Below are 24,041 nucleotides of genomic sequence, written 5' to 3'. Positions count from 1 at the left end.
TGTCCTAAATTTTTTAAATACATATGGTTGTAGCATTTACTACCTCCTCTTCTATCCCATTCCACTCTTCAATTACTCTTGAGTTTTTTCAAATATTTTTTCTGTTTACAACTGTGGTCTTGTATTCTTCCCCCAATGATACCTGGAGTATACATGGAGGGTGTTCTGAAGGCAAACGCCCCTGTGGCGCAGTCCATGACCAGGCCTCGTAGTGGATCAGGGTCTGATCAACCAGGGTGTTACTGCTGGCAGCAGGCAAGCCAACATACGAACCACAGCCCAGCTGGTCGGGTACTGATTTTAGATGTCTTTCCAGTTCCCTCTTGAAGACAGCTAAGAGTTCAATACCTCTTCTTTTGCATACTTTCATGACCTTATGTATATGTAGTTATTCTGTTTTCTCTTTGTGCATTTACTTAAATCTATATGTTTCTGGGTATCAAGCTTTAACATATGGCCAAGCCACATAAGTGTTGTTGAATAGCATTACTGGTTTCTGGTCATTTGAGCCCTATCATACCTCTTTGAAACTGTGAATTCAGTTTGCTTTCACTACTTCTACCTCTGGTTAATTCCACCTCCCTATTGCCATGAGACTGAAAAACCACAGCTCAGTGTGTCAGTGATTTATCTGTGATTTTAGCTACCAACTATGCCCCCACATTCCTGGTCCTTGCATTCCTAACAGTCTGTATCTATCTGCCCTATCAATTCCTTTATGTATCTATTTGTGGCTTCATGAGAATACCTGTGCTAGTATGCTTATAGCACAAAGAAAAAGTAAGCCAAGTTTAATTAGCAAATGAATCCTTGTCTATTACATCACACTGGCATGTACTGCTCAAATTTACAATTCACGGAGCTTCTCATTCCTTAGCAAATGGATTGACACGGGAGAGCCAACTTTTGTTAGATCTGAAATAAATATGAATACAGTTTAGTTATAGAGCTATTAATGATAAATCCGACACTGTATTAACCCTTAAGCTGACAAAAGGAATAAACATGCCCTCAGTGCAGGAGATTTTGAAAAATCAAGAAATTATTTGTACAGTATTTACCAAAAAATTCTTCCAGATTTTAGAAGTGCAATAAAACAAGAATTAGTGAAACATGATTTATGGAGATGTGAAGGTGACAATGGTTATATCATTATGGTAACATGAGTACTTCCCAGATGAAGGAAGCTGCTGTGGAGTGTGAGGAGGGTAATATTTTGTGAAGGGATTCAGGGAAACCAGTTAGTCAGACTCGAGTCCTGGAGGTGGGACGTATAATGCCTGCACTTTAAAGGAGGGGTTTGGGATATTGGCTGTTTAGAGTGACATCTAAACTGTTGCATCTGAATGAATGATGGTGAAAGTGTTGAATGATGATGATAGTTATTTCTTTCTTTTTTTGGGTCACCCCTGCCTCAGTGGGAAACGGCTGTGTTAAAAAAAGAAAGCAGTGTCAAAATTGTCTGTCACTAGTTTAGTAACTTCACTGCCATAGTTTAACATGCTAGTCTCACTGGGTGAAAAGCATAGAAAGAAATAAGACATTTAAAAACAATTTTTTTCTTTACCTTTCTAGCTTCACATCCTCATTTTCTTGCTCTTTATTCCTCAAAAATTCAATGAACTCTCCTCTAAAGTTATGTTTCAGAGGCTGAGGTCGGTTAGCCATCTCTTCAATAAGTTTCTGTTTAGTAGCTGCTTCTTTGAGTGTTAAACCAAACCACTCAGCTTCATTTTCCTAATGTAAAAATAAAAATTCATTGATATTATACTAAATTGAATTTTCAAATCTCAAATCATAGAATGAGATGAATTTTTTATATTACTGCATCTCACATGGCAATTTTTTCTTAAATTTCCCTGGAAATCTAATCTTACCTAGACTACTAAAATATATAGATACTGTATATCTAAAGAGGAAAATGCATCAGAGTACTGTACTGTACTCGCCAATATGTGGTCACAGGGATTGGGCTTCAGCTCCTAGCCCTTCCCCTTCACTGGTTGCTACTGGCTTCTAGAACTCCTGGCTTCTAGAACCTTACTGTGTCTCTTCTTAAATCTATATATGGATCCTGCTACTCCCACTTCATCCTCCAGGCTGTTCTATTTCCTGACTACTCCAAGAATGAAGAAATACTTTTTAATCCGTGACTCATCTCTGTTTTCAACTTCCGGCTGTGCCCTCATGTCCGTTTCCTGTCTCTCAAACAATCTGTCCATGTCCACACTATTAATTCCTCTAAGTATTTTGTACACTGTAATCATGCTATCATATAACCCTTTAACCTATCCTCATTGGACATACCCCTCAGTAAACCTCTGCACTTTCTCCAATTTCTTGACATGACTGACCAGGTGTGGGTTCCATACTGGTGCATACTCCAATGTGGGCTTGACATACACTGTATACAGTATCATGAGTGTTTCTTTTCTTACATGTGTAAAAGCTAGTCTCAGATTTGCAAAACAAACATTTGCTGCAGCAGTTAGTCAGTTGATATGTGCTACAGGCAAAATAATCAGACCAGACACTGCAGCCTGTCCTGATTCAGTTGTACAGGTGTAGGCTTTCCTGGTCCTCATTTGCTTGTATTCTTATTAGTTTCACATCTGTGAATAGGGTTGTTTCTCGCCCTCTATCCGTTTTGTCACATTATTCACATATACAGTGGACCCCCGGTTAACGATATTTTTTCTCTCCAGAAGTATGTTCAGGTGCCAGTACTAACCGAATTTGTTCCCATAAGAAATATTGTGAAGTAGATTAGTCCATTTCAGACCCCCAAACATACACGTACAAACGCACTTACATAAATACACTTACATAATTGGTCGCATTCGGAGGTGATCGTTATGCGGGGGTCCACTGTACTACAAGAAATAGTACTAGTCCTAGTACTGAACTTTGTGGAACCCCACTCATCATATTCACCCATTCTAACACCTCTTAGACAATCTTCCACTATATCCTTCCTGTTAGGTATGCCTTGACCCTTTGTCATGCCTTTCCTCTTATTCCTGCCTGTTGCTCTAGCTTTTGTCCCAGTCTCTTGTATGGCACTGTGTCAAAATCTTTTATACAGTCCAAGAAAATGCAATTTTCCCTTCCCTCTCCCTCAAGGTAACAGAAGTAAGGCTTCTGTTACCTTGCTGTAGAACCCCAGCATTTCAGTAATACTTATCACAATAATAATTTTTTAACAGATACAGTAAGTTACATTTGATAAATTAGACACATGTGCAACTCTTGGGTATCTTTATTGAGGAAACGTTTCGCCACACAGTGGCTTCATCAGTCCATACAAAGGAGAATCTTGAAGAACAGGAGGAGAATGAGGTAATCAGTCCCTCAACCTTGAGTCGATGTGGTCAGTCCATCAATCAATGGACTGACCACATCGACTCAAGGTTGAGGGACTGATTACCTCATTCTCCTCCTGTTCTTCAAGATTCTCCTTTGTATGGACTGATGAAGCCACTGTGTGGCGAAACGTTTCCTCAATAAAGATACCCAAGAGTTGCACATGTGTCTAATTTATCAACATGTCGGTTCTCTGAACCATTCATCTACAAGTTACATTTACCCAATACATATTTACTCACAGGAATTATATACTTTTGATACTTGTCAAGTATTTCTTGTTTCTTTGATGGGTTATCAGGATATAGTGTTCCTCTCACTAATGTCAATAGCATTTCTCTTCTCAACTTCAGTGCTAATTCAGACATCAGATCTGCTGGTGGAGTCTGTAAAAATAAATAAAAATACTTAAAGAATATGACAAATATATGACAGTTTATACTACCAAGAAATGGGGTGAAACCATGACAGTAAGGTGCACTTTAATGAATAATGTTTTATTCATGCTTTCCTCTATAAAAAACATTAGCTTCCCATGCTAAAAATCTTTGCATTACCCTAAGTGTGAAAATATTGTCTTAGTTCAGTAAAGCTGTGTTATATACGATGAACTAGGACCATTTGAGTATTAAGTTCTTCTAACATTATTCTTATTTCCCTACATTATAATTATTTCCCTGCCATCATATACTAGCAATTTTCAGCTAAGATTATTATCAATTCCCTACCATCATTAGCAATTTTCAGTAATCTTAAAAATTTTCTATCAATACAAATTTGCTGCTATTGTGGTTAGTTTACTGTCATACTATATTACAGTAATCAAAACAATTTATAATTCAAAATTATATTCATAATACATTATTTAAGATCACAGCAAAGTTTGACACAAGATGAAAGTTCTCTAAGTCCAAAAAATGGGTAACGAGAATCCTGCATCGAGGGCTCTAGTGAAAGAGACCACTCACACTCATCACTGATTTCGAGGATTCTTCTATTCTCACAACCTGGCCTGAGACCAGATTTTATCTTTGATTGCTTGATCAGTCAGGCTCTTACTGTTAGTAGCCCACAGGCCTACACAGGCATCACAACTATTGCTGATCAGGCACATGCAGGAGATAATGTCAGGTTTCTTCTAAGAACCTACCAGTAATACAGTGGACCCCCGACATTCGATATTAATCCATTCCTGAGAGCCATCGAATGTCGAAAATATCAAAAGTCGAATTAATTTTCCCCATAAGAAATAATGGAAATCAAATTAATCCGTGCAAGACACCCAAAAGTATGAAAAAAAATTTTTACCACATGAAATATTAAGTTTAATGCAATAGAATAATTACAATAACAACAATAACAATAGAATAATTGACACTTACCTTTAATGAAGATCTAGTGATGACTGATGGAATGGGAGGAGGGGAGTGTGTGGATGGTGTTAGTGTCTAGAAGGGGAATCCCCTTCCATTAGGACTTGAACTGGCAGCCTCACCATGTCTTACCACACTGTGTATGCCACTACGATTCTTAAATCTTTCAAACCAACCTTTGCTGGCCTTAAATTCACTCACATCACCACTAGTTGCAGGCAATTTCTTTACCAAATCATCATGCACTCCGGCACACGCACTACACTTTCGTACGTTGCAATTATCTCTTTTCTTCATTTCAACAGTCATTAGCACCTTTTTTCTCGAAGAGTTGGCACTAGAAGCTTTCTTGGGGCCCATGGTTACTTATTTTGCAGAAACAAGCACCAAAAACAGTGATAATGTGGATAATATGGAATGTACCGAATGTATCCTTAGATGCGCGCACAATGGCTGGCTTGTAAACACTGGCACACACGGGGCAGTTCAGGCCACACGTGGACACGTCTCGTACGAATCGTATCGAATGTCGGGTTTTCCATCGAATGTCGAGGCAAAATTTTTGCGTTAAAATGCATCGACTGTCGGATTTATCGAATGTCGATACCATCGAATGTCGGGGGCCCACTGATTTTTCACATAGATTTCTAAATTAGAATTACCAAGGAAGGACATTCCACGAGTTAGAAAATTCACATTCTGGATAGCAAGGTGTAGATTCCCAGACCAAGACACAGGTTGAGATACAAGGAAAAAACATGTACAGCCTCTCCTCACTGAACAACGGAGTTCTGTTCCTAAGACTACGTTGGTAAATGAATTCATCACTGAGTGAGGAGCATACTATAATGGTAGTAGGATTGTGTCATCTATCTTTGATTTTGTTTAAATGTAACCTTTGCACCATTTATAAAATTTCTGGTATATTTTGAAATGTTTATACAGTAGTGTACTGTATACTGTAATAAAGGGAATAGAGGAAATCAACTCTAATATACGTACATTATTTAGGTATGAATACTGGTCAGAGAGCCTGTCATAAGTCCGAGTCGTCGGTAAACAAGTACAGTGGTCCCTCGCTTTTCGTAGTTCTCGGCAATCGTAAATTTCGCCAATCATAAAGGTATTTTCGTATAAACATGGACTCGCTTTTCATAGGTTGACTCGCGAATAGTAGTTCGTCCGGGACGCGTACGCACGGTGTGAGCCGGGGCGGCCTCCCTATCCAGCCAGTCTGGCATTGTTTACCAGTGAGTGAAGGTCCCCTCAAGTGCTCCTACGAAATATTTCATAATATTCCACTCATTTTAGTGCTTGCAATTACTAAATAAGCTACCATGGCTCCAAAGAAAGCTCCTAGTCCCAAGCCTGTGGTAAAGAAGGTGAGAAATATGTACAGTGACAAAGTTTTGGGCCATTTTAGGGAATTGTAAAAGAGATGCCAGAAACAGAGCTCTCTCCACAGTTACTTTGCGAGACAGGACTAGAGTGACTCTCAAGGTGGTCCTAGTGGCATTAAGAAACAGAGAAGAGAAGCAACCCCAGAGAAGCAATTGGTACCTGAGGTGTTGCTGGAAGGGGATTCCCCTTCCAAACTGTAAACAATCCAATCTCTCTCCTCCTCCAGTCTCCCATACACTAAGAATCTCCAATAAAGGTAAGTGTTATGCTGTTAATATTTCATTCATCATTTCCCATTGTATTGTTTATGTACTATATGTATATTTCATGTAAAAAATTTTTTGTTTTAATACTTCTGGGTGTCAGGAACGGATTAATTGTATTTACATTATTTCTTATGAGGAAAATTGATTCGAAAATCGTAAATTTCGTTTATAGTAGCTCCTCCAGGAACGGATTAATTACGAAAAACGAGGGACCACTGTACATCACTAAGTGAGGAGGGGCTGTACTTACCTGCAAAATGTAATTATCTAATCCATAATGCTCATCAATCAGCCGGAGAGCTCTGTCTGTCACTTGAAGACGCATGTACCTATCTAGGATTTCAGAATAAACTACAGACATCACAACTGTAGGAATCCAGTAATGAGGAACACGCCTCTTCCTCCTGAAATTTTTGTAATAAAATTAAAGTACATCTCTGAAACTGTGTATATATAACAACGACATGTACAGGAAGCTTTTATCTAGGAGACATTTTGTCCACCAAGGGCTTTTTCAATTCAATTAATTGAAGAAGCTTCTGGTGGATGAAACATCCCCTAAATAATATTTCTTGAAAATGAGTCTTCTTTACACATTTGTCAGTACTACCTTGCATGATATACATCTCTGGAACTACTATCTGCATCGATAAATTGTCAAAATTTATCAAAAATGTTTAAAATATGTAATCACACAGTATTCATACAGTACAGCTAACCTACTTGCATATGGTACATATGTAAATAGCTTAGCTGTACTGTACATATGGTACATATTTCCTAACAATAAGCATGCTAGAGATCTAGAATAAAAGTTCAGTACAGTATAAACTGTATTTATTTAATTTGGTAAATAAATGATAAAATTTTTCAATCAAACAAGAAACAAGATTTGAAAATAACATAAGCAAACTGATGTATGTACAATAATCTCTATGTACTGTATATATAAATTCTCCTATCTAGGTTTTGTTAAATATCCCATTTTTTGTGATCTGATCCCATAATCAATGTACTACTTGTACTAGCACTGTAAATTTACAGCATACCACAGATATGCCAACCTCAACTATCTTAGTTGAAGTTGGCATAGTTTAGAAGCATTGTTATATTTTCAACGACACTTTGTGTCAGAAATTATCTATTAAATTAATTTCACATGCATACATTCTATGCTTCATGTGATTCTTTGAGTAAATTTTTGATGAAGTTCAAAATTTTGAAAACTTGGTCACTAACAGTTTAGCCAGTGTTGAACTTACGAATTAGGCTTTAGAAATCCCTTCAAGATAGCTTCTCCACCCCATATGCCCTGGTGAAGCTCCTTGGGAAATTTGAGTAGAAGCGGAACATCCTGAGAGACTTTTCTGCAAATGTCAAAAGAAGTAAAATCAGCATCACAAATTCTGCAGTGCTTTACATTTGGGTTATAATACTAGTACAAACTACAAATTCTGCAGTATGTACTGACAATCCAAATGAAATACTGCAAAGGAATAGCATATATAATGCATGAAGTCACAGGGAAAACATGGTAATACAGTACAGTACATACTGTATGTGAAAAATAAGTTCCAGCATCATGGCTGCAACTATACACAACCCACAAATTCTTTATAAAACTTCCGATAGATGTTTTAGTTCAACAATTGCAACTAAATAACGATTCAAAAGTGACAGTGTCTAATGTTTTACCTCAAATTTTAGGCATTTTCATTTATTTTATCCATTATCGCATCTCTTGTTTACAGTGGACCCCCGGTTAACGATTTTAATCCGTGCAAGAGGGATAATTGTTATGCGAAATAATCGTTATGCGAATGAATTTTCCCCATAAGAAATAATGGAAATAAAATTAATCCGTGCAAGACGCCCAAAAGTATGAAAAAATTTTTTTTTTACCACATGAAATGTTAATTTTAATACAGGAAGGCCCCGCTTTACGGCGTTTCACTTTACGGCGTTCCACTAATACGGACATTTCAAATTATGACCAAAACTCACTATACGGCTCCCCCCACCTGACTTTCTAATACGGTCACCGTGCCCCACCCTGTTTGTTTACATTCTCCATGAGCTCAGTAAGCACTAAGTCTCTCCATTTTGTCTGGAAACTCCAAAATTTCAAATGTTTTTAAAAGTTATTTCATATTTTATATATACTCTGATAATTATACTTATGTATACCTGTACCTAAATAAACTTACATACATCGAGTCATTTAAATGTCGTATATTACGTTAATATACACATTTTCATTAATCCATCCATGATATTTTTTTCAAAATTATATAATAAACACGATGCATAACATATAAATAAGATAAATACACCCCACAGTAGAATAAATAAACAAATGTGAGATGTCGTAGCAGACGACTTGCACAAGTGGTGATAATAACAATACTGAGTCTCATTAAATGTCGTATATTACGGTAATATACACATTTTCATTAATCCATCCATGATATTTTTTTCAAAATCATATAATAAACACGATGCATAACATATAAATAAGATAAATACACCCCACAGTAGAATAAATAAACAAATGTGAGATGTCGTAGCAGACGACTTGCACAAGTGGTGATAATAACAATACCGAGTCTCATTAAATGTCGTATATTACGGTAATATACACATTTTCATTAATCCATCCATGATATTTTTTTCAAAATTATATAATAAACACGATACATAACATAAAAAGATGATAAATACACCCCACAATAGAATAAATAAACATAAATATAAGATGTGGGAGCCACATAACTTGTACAAGTGACGCCAAGAATAACATTTTCTCTAATCTAACATAAGAGTAAATGTGTTACTGGGGGTAACTGTAGAAAATTATTCCTTTCGTATGTATGTAAGTAAGTTTATTCAGGTATACACAAATACAGTTACATAGATTATCATACATAACAACATACGTGTAGAGAACCTAGGATAACCCAAAAAAGTCAGTGTGACTTATTTCCATTGCCTTCACTCAGAGCTTCATTTCTTCTCAAAATGATGTTACATGAGAATGGGAGTGTTCTTCTTTATTAATTCTACCGTATCAATGTAGAGACAACCTGTACACAATGTAACTTGTACACAAACCAGACGTGTACACTTCGTTTGTTTACAAAACTTACCTTCGCCTGGTTTGTTTACATAACTGCGCCTGCCCCCTCTCATGTATTCATTCTTTCTCTCTCTCATTTATTCGTTTTATCTCATTTACTTACTCCTGACCCTACATTAAGACTACAAATATTTTAAGGTAAGTAATGAGTGAACTGTATATACATTTTATCGCTCTGGGATGCTTAAATATCATAGAATAGTATGTGTGGGTGGGGTGGCCTGGTGAGGCTATTACAATACATACCACACTTGATTTCTTACAATAAATACTACTTGTCTCACCCTAGATTAAGACTATAAATATTTTAAGGTAAGTAATGAGTGCACTATGTGTGTATTGTACCTTTTTATTGTTTTTTGATGCCTGGTTCTATTGCTAACTTAATATATGTTAGTGTAAACTTGTTATCTAGTGTTTGTATGCATTTATAAGTGGAAAAAAAGGGTGTTCCACTTTACGGCGATTTCCGCTTTACGGCGGTAGCCTGGAACCTAACCCGCCGTATAAGTGGGGCCTTCCTGTACACACAAACTGAAAAAGGCATGCACAATTAAATGACACTTACTTTTATTGAAGATCTGGTGATGATTGATGGGATGGGAGGAGGGGAGAGCATTATCTTCTTACTGTTTAGAAGGGGAATCCCCTTCCATTAGGACTTGAGGTAGTAAGTCCTTTTCTGGGGTTACTTCCCTTCTTTTTTTAATGCCACTAGGGCCAGCTTCAGAGTCACTGGACTTCTTTCGCACAAGATATCTGTCCATAGTGGCCTGTACCTCTCGTTCCTTTATGACTTGCCTAAAGTGTTTCACAACATTGTCAGTGTAATAATCACCAGCACGGCTTGCAATAGCTGTGTGAGGGTGATTTTCATCCATGAAGGTTTGCACTTCAAGCCACTTAGCACAGATTTCCTTTATCTTTGTAGTAGGCAACTTCTTCAATTTCTCTCTCCCCTCCTCTGAACCAGTTTCCCCAGGTCTGGCCTCTTGCTCTTGAAGTTGATCTATCAGCTCATCAGTGGTTAGTTCTTCATTGTCCTCCTCCACCAACTCTTCCACATCCTCCCCACTAACCTCCAACCCCAAGGACTTTCCCAATGCCACAATGGATTCCTCAACTGGCACAGGATTCTCAGGGTTAGCCTCAAACCCTTCAAAATCCCTTTTGTCTACACATTCTGGCCACAGTTTCTTCCAAGCAGAGTTCAAGGTCCTCTTAGTCACTTCCTCCCAAGCCTTACCTATAAGGTTTACACAATTGAGGATATTAAAGTGATCTCTCCAAAACTCTCTTAGAGTCAGTTGAGTTTCTGAGGTCATTACAAAGCACCTTTCAAACAGAGCTTTTGTGTACAGTTTCTTGAAGTTGGAAATAACCTGCTGGTCCATGGGCTGCAGGAGAGGAGTGGTATTAGGAGGCAAAAACTTCACCTTAATGAAGCTCATGTCCCCATAAAGTCGCTCTGCCACGTCTGTAGGATGACCAGGGGCATTGTCTAACACCAGGAGGCACTTAAGTTCTAATTTCTTTTCAGTTAGGTAATTTTTCACATTGGGGGCAAATGCATGGTGTAACCAGTTATAGAAAAATTCCCTAGTGACCCATGCCTTACTGTTTGCCCTCCACAGCACACACAAATTATCCTTGAGGACATTCTTTTGCCTGAACGCTCTGGGAGTTTCAGAGTGATACACTAATAAAGGCTTCACTTTGCAATCACCAGTAGCATTGGCACACATCAACAAAGTAAGCCTGTCTTTCATAGGCTTATGTCCTGGGAGTGCCTTTTCCTCCTGAGTAATGTAGGTCCTGCTTGGCATTTTCTTCCAGAACAGGCCTGTTTCATCACAATTAAACACTTGTTCAGGTTTCAGTCCTTCAGTTTCTATGTACTCCTTGAATTCCTGCACATATTTTTCAGCCGCTTTGTGGTCCGAACTGGCAGCCTCACCATGCCTTATCACACTATGGATGCCACTACGCTTCTTAAATCTCTCAAACCAACCTTTGCTGGCCTTAAATTCACTCACATCATCACTAGTTGCAGGCATTTTTTTAATTAAATCCTCATGCAACTTCCTAGCCTTTTCACATATGATCGCTTGAGAGATGCTATCTCCTGCTATCTGTTTTTCATTTATCCACACCAATAAGAGTCTCTCAACATCTTCCATCACTTGCGATCTTTGTTTCGAAAACACAGTTGAACCTTTGGCAAGAACAGCTTCCTTGATTGTCTTTCTGGTGCCCACAATAGTAGCGATGGTTGATTGGGGTTTCTTGTACAGCTTGACTAGGTCGGCTATACGCACTCCACTTTCATACTTATCAATTATCTCTTTCTTCATCTCTATAGTAATTCTTACCCTTTGAGGTGTAGGGTTGGCACTAGAAGCTTTCTTGGGGCCCATGGTCACTTATTTTCCAGAAACAGCACCGAAAATACTGTAATAATACGAAATATTCCGAGTGTATGCTTGGATGTTACCGCGGAGGCTGGCTGGTAAACAATGGGACGGGGCGGCACATGTGAGGCTGGCTGAGGGCACATTGGACGCGTCTCGGACGAAAATCGGTAAGCGGGTTTTTAATCGGTATGCGCGGCAAAAATTTTGCGATAAAAGTAATCGGTATGCGGAAAAATCGCTATGTGATGCCATCGTTATGCGGGGGTCCACTGTATTACATATTACATTTGCAAAAGATGTTGCACTTGCTGTAAATTTCAGGTACAGTATATCAAACAAATACAGCCTCTCCTCACTTAACGATGGAGCTCCGTTCCTAAGACCACGTAGGTAAATGAATTCGGTACTAAGTGAGGAGCATACTACGTATAATGGTAGTGGGGTTGTGTCGACTATCTTTGATATTGTTTTAATGTCACCTATGCACCATTTATAACATTTCTGGTATATTTTTAAATGTTTGTACAGTAGTGTATGTACTGTATATTGAATTAAACAGAATGGAGGAAATCAGCTCTAATATACAGTGGACCCCCGGTTCGCGATACTAATCCATTCCTGAGAGTTCATCGTAAACCAAAAATATCGGAAAGCGAATCAATTTTCCCCATAAGAAATAATGGAAATCAAATTAATCCATGCAAGATACCCAAAAGTATGAAAAAAAAAAACTTTTACCGCATGAAATATTAAGTTTAATGCAATAGAATAGTAATTACAATAACAACAATAACAATAAATAACAATAAATAACGAAAGAATAATTGACACTTACCTTTAATGAAGATCTGGTGATGATTGATGGGATGGGAGGAGGGGAGAGTGTGGATGGTGTTAGCATTTAGAAGGGGAATCCCCCTCCATTAGGACTTGAGGTAACAAGTCCTTTTCCAGGGTTACTTCCCTTCTTCTTTTAATGCCACTAGGACCAGGTTGAGAGTCACTGGACCTCTGTCGCACAACATATGTCCATTGAGGCCTGTACCTCTCGTTCCTTATGACTTTCCTAAAGTGGTTCACAACATTGTCAGTGTAATAGTCACCAGCACGGCTTGCAATAGCTGTCTGAGGGTGATTTTCATCCATAAAGGTTTGCACTTCAAGCCACTTTGCACTATACAACCTGACCAGCTCCGACACACGCACTCCACTTTCGTACTTTGCAATTATCTCTTTCTTCATTTCAACAGTCATTAGCACCCTTGGTTTCGAAGGGTTGGCACTGGGAGCTTTCTTGGGGCCCATGGTGACTTATTTTGCAAAAACAGGCACCAAAAACAGTGATAATATGGATAATATGGAATGTACCGAATGTATCCTTAGACGTGCGCACACTGGCTGGCTTGTAAACACTGGCACACATGGGGCAGTTCAGGTCACACATGGACACGTCTCGTACGAACCACATCGCATACCGGGTTTTGTATCGGGAAGTGAGGCAAATTTTCTGCGATATAATGCATCGGTTACCGGATTTATCGGATACCGATAGCATCGCGAACCAGGGGTCCACTGTACATTATTTAGGCATGCATACTGGTCACAGAGCCCGTCATAAGTCCGAGTTGTCAGTAAACGAGTACGTCGCTAAGTGAGGAAAGGCTGTACCAAGTTCTTAGACAAACAATGGAACACTAATAAATTTAGGCAAAACAGAGAAGCATCTAAAGACTTGTTATCAAAAATGAGTTATATACTTATCTGGAAACACAATTAAAATACTACCTCTATTATTTGACAGAAGGAATAGAAGAGATTACACAAATAACATGCACATAAGAGAGAGTAGCTTATATGAAGATGTTTTGGTCTGACTTGGACCATTTACAAGCCACAGTGTGACTTGTAAATGGTCCACGTCGGACCAAAACATCGTCATAAGCTTCTCTCTCCTATGTGTGGGTTAGTTGTGTATTGTACCAGTCATGGTATTGTGCCTTTTTGTTCTGAAAAGAGGAGATAATGACAACCATACAGGATCAAAATGTTGAATGACTTTATTGATATTTCTTGGCAGCGGGAAGTAATGGTAAAGGCTTCAGAGGCTTCTTGCTTTATTTGCAATGTCGAGGGGTACACAGGCAGTGTGTTAAGTGCCCATGGCCCGGGAGGGCCATGCCCAGCAAGGGAGAGGAGGAGTGAGGCCTGTTGGGTGAGTTTAGGCCGCTGAGTGAGGCAGAGGCAGGGGTGGGCATACTGAAGTGGTAGGCCTATAGGTGGCAGCACCAGCATGGCGCAAAATATGTACTCAGCTGGCAGACAGCATGGGCTCTCTATGCAGACAGTACAGGCTGTCTACAAAAAGAGGATTCCAGAAAATGGATAATAAATTCTTTGACAATACAGTAATGTGTGTGTGGCTATTCTGGGAGGTGGTAATATGTACTTAGATTATTCTTAGTTCATCAATAAATTTCATTTGATTTAATTTTTTTTTTTAACAAACCGGCCGTATTCCACCAAGGCAGGGTGGCCCAAAAAGATAAACGAAAGTTTCTCTTTTTAAATTTAGTAATTTATACAGGAGAAGGGGTTACTAGGCCCTTGCTCCCGACATTTTAGTCGTCTCTTACAACATCCATGGCTTATGGAGGAAGAATTCTGTTCCACTTCCCCATGGAGATTGATTTAAATGCTTTGTGTAATTATGTAATCTTCAAATATTATTATTTATATACCCAATCTTGTAACACTTAAGTACTTCTTACATAAATGTTACAAGATTGCAAAATAAATTATTACAGTTCTATTATTATTATTGCCAATCAGCCTGTGTTGTTATTATTAATTTTTAACATGCTGGCTGTCTCCCACCAAGGCAGGGTGACCCAAAAAAAGAAACACTTTCACCATTATTATTGTTTTTGCTATTATTATTGCTATAATATTAAAGTAAATTATTCACTCATCAATTAAAAACTAAGAAATAAAATAAGATTTTGCAATAACAATTATAAAAGTTATCACTTACACTTCTCCACTTGGTAACTTTACAAAACTCCCTTTTTTAGGAATATAATGAACTGGTGACTTGGGTGCAATCTGCCACTCCCAAAAAAATTTCTTGTAGTGTTCTGGGACTCTGCTTAAATGGTTTTCTTTTTTAAACACTCCCAGATGATTCCATGGCTTTGTCAATGCTTCTCGCACAACTGCTGCGGATGCTCTAATAGACATCTGAAAATATATGAAAGTTAAAGTTACATCTAACAGTGTGAAATTAAAGAATCATTTTTCAGTTTAAGGAAAAACAAATTTGATCTTACACTAAGTTATCTAAAGGAATGTACATATATTTTTTTTTTTCAACAAATCGGCCGTCTCCCACCGAGGCAGGGTGACCCAAAAAAGAAAGAAAATCCCCAAAAAGAAAATACTTTCATCATCACTCAACACTTTCACCACACTCACACATTATCACTGTTTTTGCAGAGGTGCTCAGAATACAACAATTCAGAAGCATATACATATGAAGATACACAACATATCCCTCCAAACTGCCAATATCCCAAACCCCTCCTTCAAAGTGCAGGCATTGTACTTCCCATTTCCATATGGTTATTATATTCATGGGAAGCACTAAACCTGTAGGGGTTATATGGTGCTTGGAGGAATGAGAGACAACCAGGTTTGATTCAAGGAAAGGGAGCTCAGGTCTAATTCCCTGAATCAAGAGCCCCTCACCAGCATCTAGGAACCCTCTTTGCAGGGGTATGCATATGATACTACCTTACATAATAATGTTTGGAAGAATGAAAAACTTGAATTACTATGAATAACTGTCTGTATAACCTATGTTAGACCAGTATAGTACTAGACTCTGAGTTAGATTTGCCAAGCATGGGCATAGATTTATGTTGAAATTACCAGCAATCATTAGGTGATTGTTACTGAGTTTGTTGTTTATTATCATATTATTTATTACCATTCGTGACCTGCTTTCTGTTCTAGTGTTAGATACTCCAAGCTGTTACAAATTAAGTCTTTTAGTGGACCACAGAAAACAATACAACTCAATAAGTGCAAGGACCAAGATTTTTCAACACCCTCCTTCATACATAAGCAGAAATGCCAACAGATTTTAAAACCATCTTCAGGAGGGACATGAACAAGTTTTTCAAGTTAGTTCTGATCAGTCAGGCTGTGGTGTAAATGTAAGACTGTGTGACTAGCATTAACAACCTGGTTGATGAAGCTATCAACAGGGAAGCCTGGTCTAGAAACAGATTGCAAGGGAGGTGACCCTTTGTATCTTCTTCAGGAAGCCTTCATGCAACTTCAGATTCTCACTGAAGCTTAGTACAGTGGAACCTTGGTTTTCGTGATTAATTCGTTCCAGAGAATCTGACGAAAACCGAAATGTACAAAAACTGAAGCAATATTTCCCATAAGAAATAATGTAAATCCAATTAACCTGTTCCACACACCCAAAAATATTAACAAAGAATACATTTTATAGAGAATAACTATAGCTTTACATACAGAAAACAATGAGAAATAAATATAAATGACTAATGAAATGGATAAATGAACATTTAACATCACTTGTACCTTTACTGAAGACTCTTGTTTGCATATGGAAGATGGCGAGGAGAGGAGAGGGAAGAGGAGAGGTTAATGTTTGGAAGGAGAATCCCCTTCCATAAGGACTTCAGATATCATAGCCCTATCTGGGGTTACTTCCCTTCTTTGTCGTTTACTGGCAGTAGGACCAGCTTGAGTCACTGTACCGCTGTTGCACAAAAAAATCTGTCCAGGGAGGTCTGTTTCTGGCGTCTCTTTAAGATCTGCTTAAAATGGGACAAGGCATTGTCACTGAACATATTGCAGACATGGCTTGCAATGGCTTTCTTAGGGTGATATTTCTCCACAAATCTTTAAAACTCACTCCACTTTGCATGAATGTTCTTAATCACTGAAGAAGGCACATTCTCCCCTCTCTCTTCCTCCTCCTCCTTTGAAGCAATTGCCTCAGCTGCAGTCTGTTGCTATTCTAGTTGAAAGTCTTGCAGCTCTTCAGTGGTTAGCTCTTCCCTGTGGCCGTCCACCCAATGGACTTCCCCAAAGACATAACAGATTCCACAACAGGCGTAGGGTGATGCTCACTCAACGATAAACAAAGGCAGACTGAGTCACTCGGCACTTGAGTGGCCGAGTGACGCGGGAGGGCAGGCGGACGTGTTTGGTACTGACCATTTTCAACTCTACAAAAACCAAGGTGATGTACGAAAACTGTGACAAAATTTTGATGGAAAAAGTCATTGAAAACCGAATCCTATGATAACTGGGGCATACGAAAACCGAGGTTCCACTGTATGCTGTTGTAAGGGATTCTGTAAATCACTTCCAGTCTTATTATATTTGTATTGTTCATGACAAATTGAGTAAAAATTAAAAACAACAACAAAAAAAATTCTAACCACAATTGTTATGAATCTCTTGCACTAAATTTTGTAAAAATTAGGAACCAAAAATGCTGTACTAGGGAAAGTGGACACAACTTTGTAGTAACCACAGTAGATGCCCAAGCTTCAACCATCTATTATATAGTGATAAAGTAGGAATGGAATGAGTTACTTGATCATGTCAAGGCAAATATTTGTATAAATCAATTTTAGAATAGAGCTAAAGAATACTTTCATGTAAAATATGATTGTAATTTTTGCTTTATTATAAAAATTAATCAAAATGATATGCAACTGATATTCATGTAACATATGTTCATGTAACTGATATGTACACATGCTGTAGCCATTATTTACGTAACTGATATATTGTAACTGAGGGTTAGCCACCCAGGATAACCCAAGGAAGGCAGTGCATGATCAAAGGACTGTCTGTCTTATTTCCATCTGGTTCCTCAATCTTGTCCCCAAGAATGCGACCCACACCAGTCAACTAACACCCAGGTACAGTGGACCCCCGGTTCGCGATATTAATCCGTTCCTAAGAGCTCATCGTAAACCAAAATTATTGGAAAGCGAATCAATTTTCCCCATAAGAAATAATGGAAATCAAATTAATCCGTACAAGACACCCAAAAGTATGAAAAAAACAAACTTTTACCACATGAAATATTAAGTTTAATGCAATAGAATAATTACAATAACAACAATAACAATAGAATAATAACAATAGAATAATTGACACTTACCTTTAATGAAGACCTGGTGATGATTGATGGGATGGGAGGAGGGGAGTGTGTGGATGGTGTTAGTGTTTAGAAGGGGAATCCCCCTCCATTAGGACTTGAGGTAGCAAGTCCTTTTCTGGGGTTACTTCCCTGCTCCTGCTATCTCCTGCTATCTGTTTTTCATTTATCCACACCAATAACAGTCTCTCAACATTTTCTAACACTTGCGGTCGCTGCAAAAACAGCTTCCTTGATTGCCGTTTTCCTGCTCACTATAGTAGAGATGGTTGATTGCGGTTTACTATACAACTTGGCCAGCTCCGACACATGCACTCCACTTTCGTACTTTGCAATTATCTCTTTCTTCATTTCAATAGTCATAAGCACCCTTGGTCTCGAAGGGTTGGCACTAGAAGCGTTCTTGGGGCCCATGGTGACTTATTTTGCAGAAACAAGCACCAAAAACAGTGATAATATGGAATGTACCGAATGTATCCTTAGATGCGCGCACACTGGCTGGCTTGTAAACACTGGCGCACACGGGTCAGTTCAGGCCACACGTGGACAAGTCTCGTACGAATCGCATTGCATACCGGGTTTTGTAACGGGAATCGAGGAATATTTTTTGCGATAAAATGCGTTGGATACCAGATTTATCGGATACCGATAGCATCGCGAACCGGGGGTCCACTGTACTTACTTGCTAGGTGAACGGGACATGTGTAAGGTAATATGCCAATGTTTTCACCCTTGCCGGGGTTCTAACCATGGACAGTGTGTTTGCAACATTGAAACAATTGAATACCCTAGCATAGTAATTAGCAGCACCTCTTTTTGTGTGATGTACAATTGTGGATAATTGTAGATCAAGAGGTAATTAAGTTTATTTAGGTACTGGTACACATAAGTATAATTACCATACAGTGTTTAACATGTGTAAATTACCTAGGGTAAGCGAAAAGTCTGCCAAAGTGACTTATTTCCATTGGAGTCCTTGTAATATCCTAATATTAAAGCCTAGCTGTAAGTTATAGTAGAAACCAGTCATGTAATATTATAGTCTTAAAAATTAAGATAGCTAAATAACTCGACTATTTGATTTGATTTAATTGATTTAATCATGTTTCTGCTAGCTAATATGATAATGAAAATTTGGCAGTCAGTGACTCAAAGAATGTTTATAAATTAGTTTTGTGGTTGCACAAAGATCTCGTTGAAGATAAGTAAGTTTATTTAGGTAAAATTACATAATTTTTGGATGACCACAATTGTCTTACTCACTTACTAATTTCAGTGACTACAATTATCATACATTAAGTAAGTTTATTCAGGTACAGGTACATACAAATACAGTTACATAAATTATTATACATAGCAACATATGTGTAGATTACCTAGGATAACCCCAAAAAAGTCAAAGTGACATGAATTTCCATTGGGATCCTTGTAATATATTTAAGAGACTGAGCTCGGGGCCAATATTTGTATACATAAAGAAAAAAGTAATTAAACTTGATATTAAAAAACAATGATGAGGGAAATATAAAAACATCATTAATAACGAATATAAAAATTAGAGGCAGAAATTGTTAACTACTTGTAAAAAAAAAATACTGATGTATTATACCACAAAAAAGCTTCTAGGTGATAGATGTAGTGACTCGAAAAGCTATTCCAAGACAATAATTTCAACAGATGAATGGTTGTTCAGGACATATAATTGGTGTTTGTTGAGAGGTTGAGTATCCCAGCCGCCGCCGGTTGTTGTTGTTGTTGTTGTTGTTGGGTTTATAGGGCCACTGTCACTGAAATTTAGAGACTAGTTGCTAAGAAGATTTAAGGCAAACAGACATGATATTGCAGCACTAAATGAATTCCAAAGGGTGAGGAACATAGTGCAGAGGCTTATAAAAGGAGCAAAAGCATGGTACTACTGCTCAAAAATCGAGGAGTACAAGAATAATCTTAGAAAGCTCTGGCAACAACTAAAACAACTGGGGTATAGTCACAAACCCGTAGAATGGCGTAGATAGATCTAACAGAACTAAATATCAATAACGAGGTATGCCACGAAACAACTAAAGCGACAAATTGTTTTAATTCCTACTACACATCTGTCGCATCAACACTAGTAAGTAAACTACCATTATTATTATAATAAAAAAGAAGCGCTAAGCCACAAGGGCTATACGTACAGCGCTGCAAGTAAACTACCAGCTGCATCAAATACTATCAAACTATCATTACACCTAGGGAAAACTGAAGCCATTCTCTTTGGAACGAAACATAAACTGAGAAGGGTAAATAATTTTAATGTTCAGTGTAATGGGGAGTCCATCACTTTGGTTTCATCAGTTAAATATCTGGGAATCCCCTTTGACCCATGCATGTCAGGAGAATTGATAGGGAACAGTGTAGTAAAGAAAGCGAATGCCAGGCTGAAGTTCCTGTATAGACAAGCACAGTGTCTACCTACTGAGGCTCGCAGGACCCTATGTCTAGCCCTTATACAATGCCATATGGATTACGCTTGCTCTTCTTGGTACTCTGCCTTGACAAAAAAACTGAAAGATAGACTGCAAATCACCCAGAACAAAATCGTAAGATTCATCCTGGGGCTGGGACCAAGAGAACATGTAGGCCAGGATGAATTACAGCAGTTGGATATGCTGAATGTTGAAGACAGAGTAAAACAACTGAAGCTAAATCATGTTTATAAAATTGCTCACGAACAGTGTCCAGAATATCTTGCTGTCAATTTTGTCAAGGTTGGGAACCGCAGCAATCATAGTACTAGGGGGAGAGAGCACAACTTTGTAGTACCCACAGTCAGTGGCCAGGCTTCAAACACCTTTTATTGTACAGCAATAAAGGAATGGAACAGACTACCCACAAATGTCAAGGCCAGTCATAGCTTGAACCAGTTCAAGAAGACTGCCAAAAAGTGTCTGATGAATGAAGCAACAGAAAGGGAGGGGAATGATTTTCTATTTTTTAGCTAAAATACGTGTAAATTTTACCTTATCCCTAGTAATGACCCTCGTATTGTAGATAGTCGTAATGACCCTCGGGTAGTAAATAGTCTTAATGACCCTCGTATTGTAGATAGTCTTAATGACCCTCGTGTAGTAGATAGTCTTTTTAGTATGATAATAAGATGTTATCTTCATTATAGAATAATAAGAAAATATTATAACCTTTATATTATAATAATAAGGTAAAAGGACCCCAATGGAAATAAGTCACTCTGTCTGACTTTTTTGGGTTATCCTAGGTTCTCTACACATATGCTGCTATGTATGATAATTCTATGTAACTGTATTGTGTATACCTGAATAAATTTACTTACTTACTTACTAACACAGACTCTGATAAGCTTAAAACATACTATACCGATAAAGAGGTAACCCCAAACAGTTGTAAGTTAGTTAGTGAATCTCATAGACTTCATGCAAAAAGAATTAAGCCGGTTAAACCCTACTAAGAGCACCTGCCCAGATAATATCCCGTCTAAGTTCCTAAAAGATGGTGCCTCTGAATTGCCAATCCTCATTACTCACTTAATAAATTTGTCTATCACTACTAATACCGTACCAGAGAGGTCCAAGGAGGCCAGAGTTACTCCTATCTTCAAGAAATATAGTAGATCTGATGTCAGCACCTATAGGCCCGTTAGTTTACCTGGAGACTTGGAGAGAGTTCCGGGGGTCAACGCCCCCGCGGCCCGGTCTGTGATCAGGCCTCCTGGTGGATCAGAGCCTGATCAACCAGGCTGTTGCTGCTGGCTGCACGCAAACCAACGTACGAGCCACAGCCCGGCTGGTCAGGAACCGACTTTAGGTGCTTGTCCAGTGCCAGCTTGAAGCTTGCCAGGGGTTTACCTGGAGTTTACCTGGAGAGAGTTCCGGGGGTCAACGCCCCCGCGGCCCCTGTCTGTGACCAGGCCTCCTGGTGGATCAGAGCCTGATCAACCAGGCTGTTGCTGCTGGCTGCACGCAAACCAACGTACGAGCCACAGCCCGGCTGATCAGGAACCGACTTTAGGTGCTTGTCCAGTGCCAGCTTGAAGACTGCCAGGGGTCTGTTGGTAATCCCCCTTATGTGTGCTGGGAGGCAGTTGAACAGTCTCGGGCCCCTGACACTTATTGTATGGTCTTTTAACGTGCTAGTGACACCCCTGCTTTTCATTGGGGGGATGGTGCATCGTCTGCCAAGTCTGATGAAGATTTAATTTTCTCATGTTTACCATATCTGAGTAATTGAAATTTCTCATCGTTGAACTTCATATTGTTTTCTGCAACCCACTGAAAGATTTGATTGATGTCCGCCTGGAGCCTTGCAGTGTCTGCAATGGAAGACATTGTCATGCAGATTCGGGTGTCATCTGCAAAGGAAGACACGGTGCTGTGGCTGACATCCTTGTCTATGTCGGATATGAGGATGAGGAACAAGATGGGAGCTAGTACTATGCCTTGTGGAACAGAGCTTTTCACCGTAGCTGCCTCGGACTTTACTCTGTTGACGACTATTCTCTGTGTTCTGTTAGTGAGGAAATTATAGATCCATCGACCGACTTTTCCTGTTATTCCTTTAGCACGCATTTTGTGCGCTATTACGCCATGGTCACACTTGTCGAAGACTTTTGCAAAGTCTGTATATATTACATCTGCATTCTTTTTGTCTTCTAGTGCATTTAGGACCTTGTCGTAGTGATCCAATAGTTGAGACAGACAGGAGCGACCTGTTCTAAACCCATGTTGCCCTGGGTTGTGTAACTGATGGGTTTCTAGATGGGTGGTGATCTTGTTTCTTAGGACCCTTTCAAAAATTTTTATGATATGGGATGTTAGTGCTATCGGTCTGTAGTTCTTTGCTGTTGCTTTACTGCCCCCTTTGTGGAGTGGGGCTATGTCTGTTGTTTTTAGTAACTGTGGGACGACCCCTATGTCCATGCTCCCTCTCCATAGGATGGAAAAGGCTCGTGATAGGGACTTCTTGCAGTTCTTGATGAACACGGAGTTCCATGAGTCTGGCCCTGGGGCAGAGTGCATGGGCATGTCATTTATCGCCTGTTCGAAGTCATTTGGCGTCAGGATAACATTGGATAGGCTTGTGTTAACCAAATTTTGTGGCTCTCTCATAAAAAATTCATTTTGATCTTCGATTCTCAGTCTGGTTAGCGGCTTGCTAAAAACTGAGTCATATTGGGACTTGAGTAGCTCACTCATTTCCTTGCTGTCATCTGTGTATGACCCATCTTGTTTAAGTAGGGGCCCAATACTGGACGTTGTTCTCGACTTTGATTTGGCATAGAAGAAGAAATACTTTGGGTTTCTTTCGATTTCATTTATGGCTTTTAGTTCTTCCCGCGATTCCTGACTCCTATGAGATTCCTTTAGCTTAAGTTCGATGCTTGCTATTTCTCTGACCAGTGTCTCCCTACGCATTTCAGATATATTGACCTCTTTTAGCCGCTCTGTTATTCTTTTCCGTCGCCTGTAAAGGGAGCGCCTGTCTCTTTCTATTTTACATCTACTCCTCCTTTTTCTTAGAGGAATAAGCCTTGTGCATACATCGAGTGCCACCAAGTTAATCTGTTCTAGGCATAAGTTGGGGTCTGTGTTGCTTAGTATATCTTCCCAGCTTATATCGGTTAGGACTTGGTTTACTTGGTCTCACTTTATGTTTTTGTTATTGAAGTTGAATTTGGTGAATGCTCCCTCGTGACTAGTCTCATTATGTCGGTCTGGGGCTCCACGCATACATGTCTGAACCTCAATTATGTTGTGATCTGAGTATATTGTTTTTGATATGGTGACATTTCTTATCAGATCATTATTGTTAGTGAAGATGAGGTCTAGTGTATTCTCCAGTCTTGTAGGCTCTATTATTTGC

General features: G+C 38.9%; 1 protein-coding gene across 1 annotated transcript; it reads right to left on the bottom strand.

Annotated features, from left to right (window-relative positions):
* Positions 1–208: 208 nt before the first annotated feature.
* mRpL28 (mitochondrial ribosomal protein L28) lies at positions 209–19,914 on the bottom strand. The gene is made up of 7 exons (XM_053793244.2): positions 19,774–19,914; positions 14,985–15,190; positions 7,666–7,770; positions 6,654–6,807; positions 3,606–3,749; positions 1,568–1,737; positions 209–915 (listed from the first exon to the last, which is right to left on the bottom strand). Exons 2-7 carry the CDS (start codon positions 15,188–15,190, stop codon positions 867–869), a joined length of 828 nt encoding a protein of 275 aa, XP_053649219.2. The 5' UTR covers positions 19,774–19,914; the 3' UTR covers positions 209–866.
* Between the last annotated feature and the right edge of the window lie 4,127 nt (positions 19,915–24,041).

The sequence above is a fragment of the Cherax quadricarinatus genome, chromosome 74 (assembly GCF_038502225.1).
Source record: "Cherax quadricarinatus isolate ZL_2023a chromosome 74, ASM3850222v1, whole genome shotgun sequence".
Lineage (NCBI taxonomy): Eukaryota > Metazoa > Arthropoda > Malacostraca > Decapoda > Parastacidae > Cherax > Cherax quadricarinatus.
This window is presented reverse-complemented; position numbering and strand designations above follow the sequence as displayed.

Excerpts from the sequence above, each read along its gene's own strand:
- mRpL28 (XM_053793244.2), bottom strand. The coding sequence starts at position 15,190 with ATGTCTATTAGAGCATCCGCAGCAGTTGTGCGAGAAGCATTGACAAAG. Across the intron at positions 7,771-14,984 it reads AAGTTACCAAGTGGAGAAGT|AAAAGTCTCTCAGGATGTTC; the intron begins GTAAGTGATAAC and ends TGACATTTGCAG. Across the intron at positions 1,738-3,605 it reads ATCAAAAGTATATAATTCCT|GAAAATGAAGCTGAGTGGTT; the intron begins GTGAGTAAATAT and ends TTTTTACATTAG.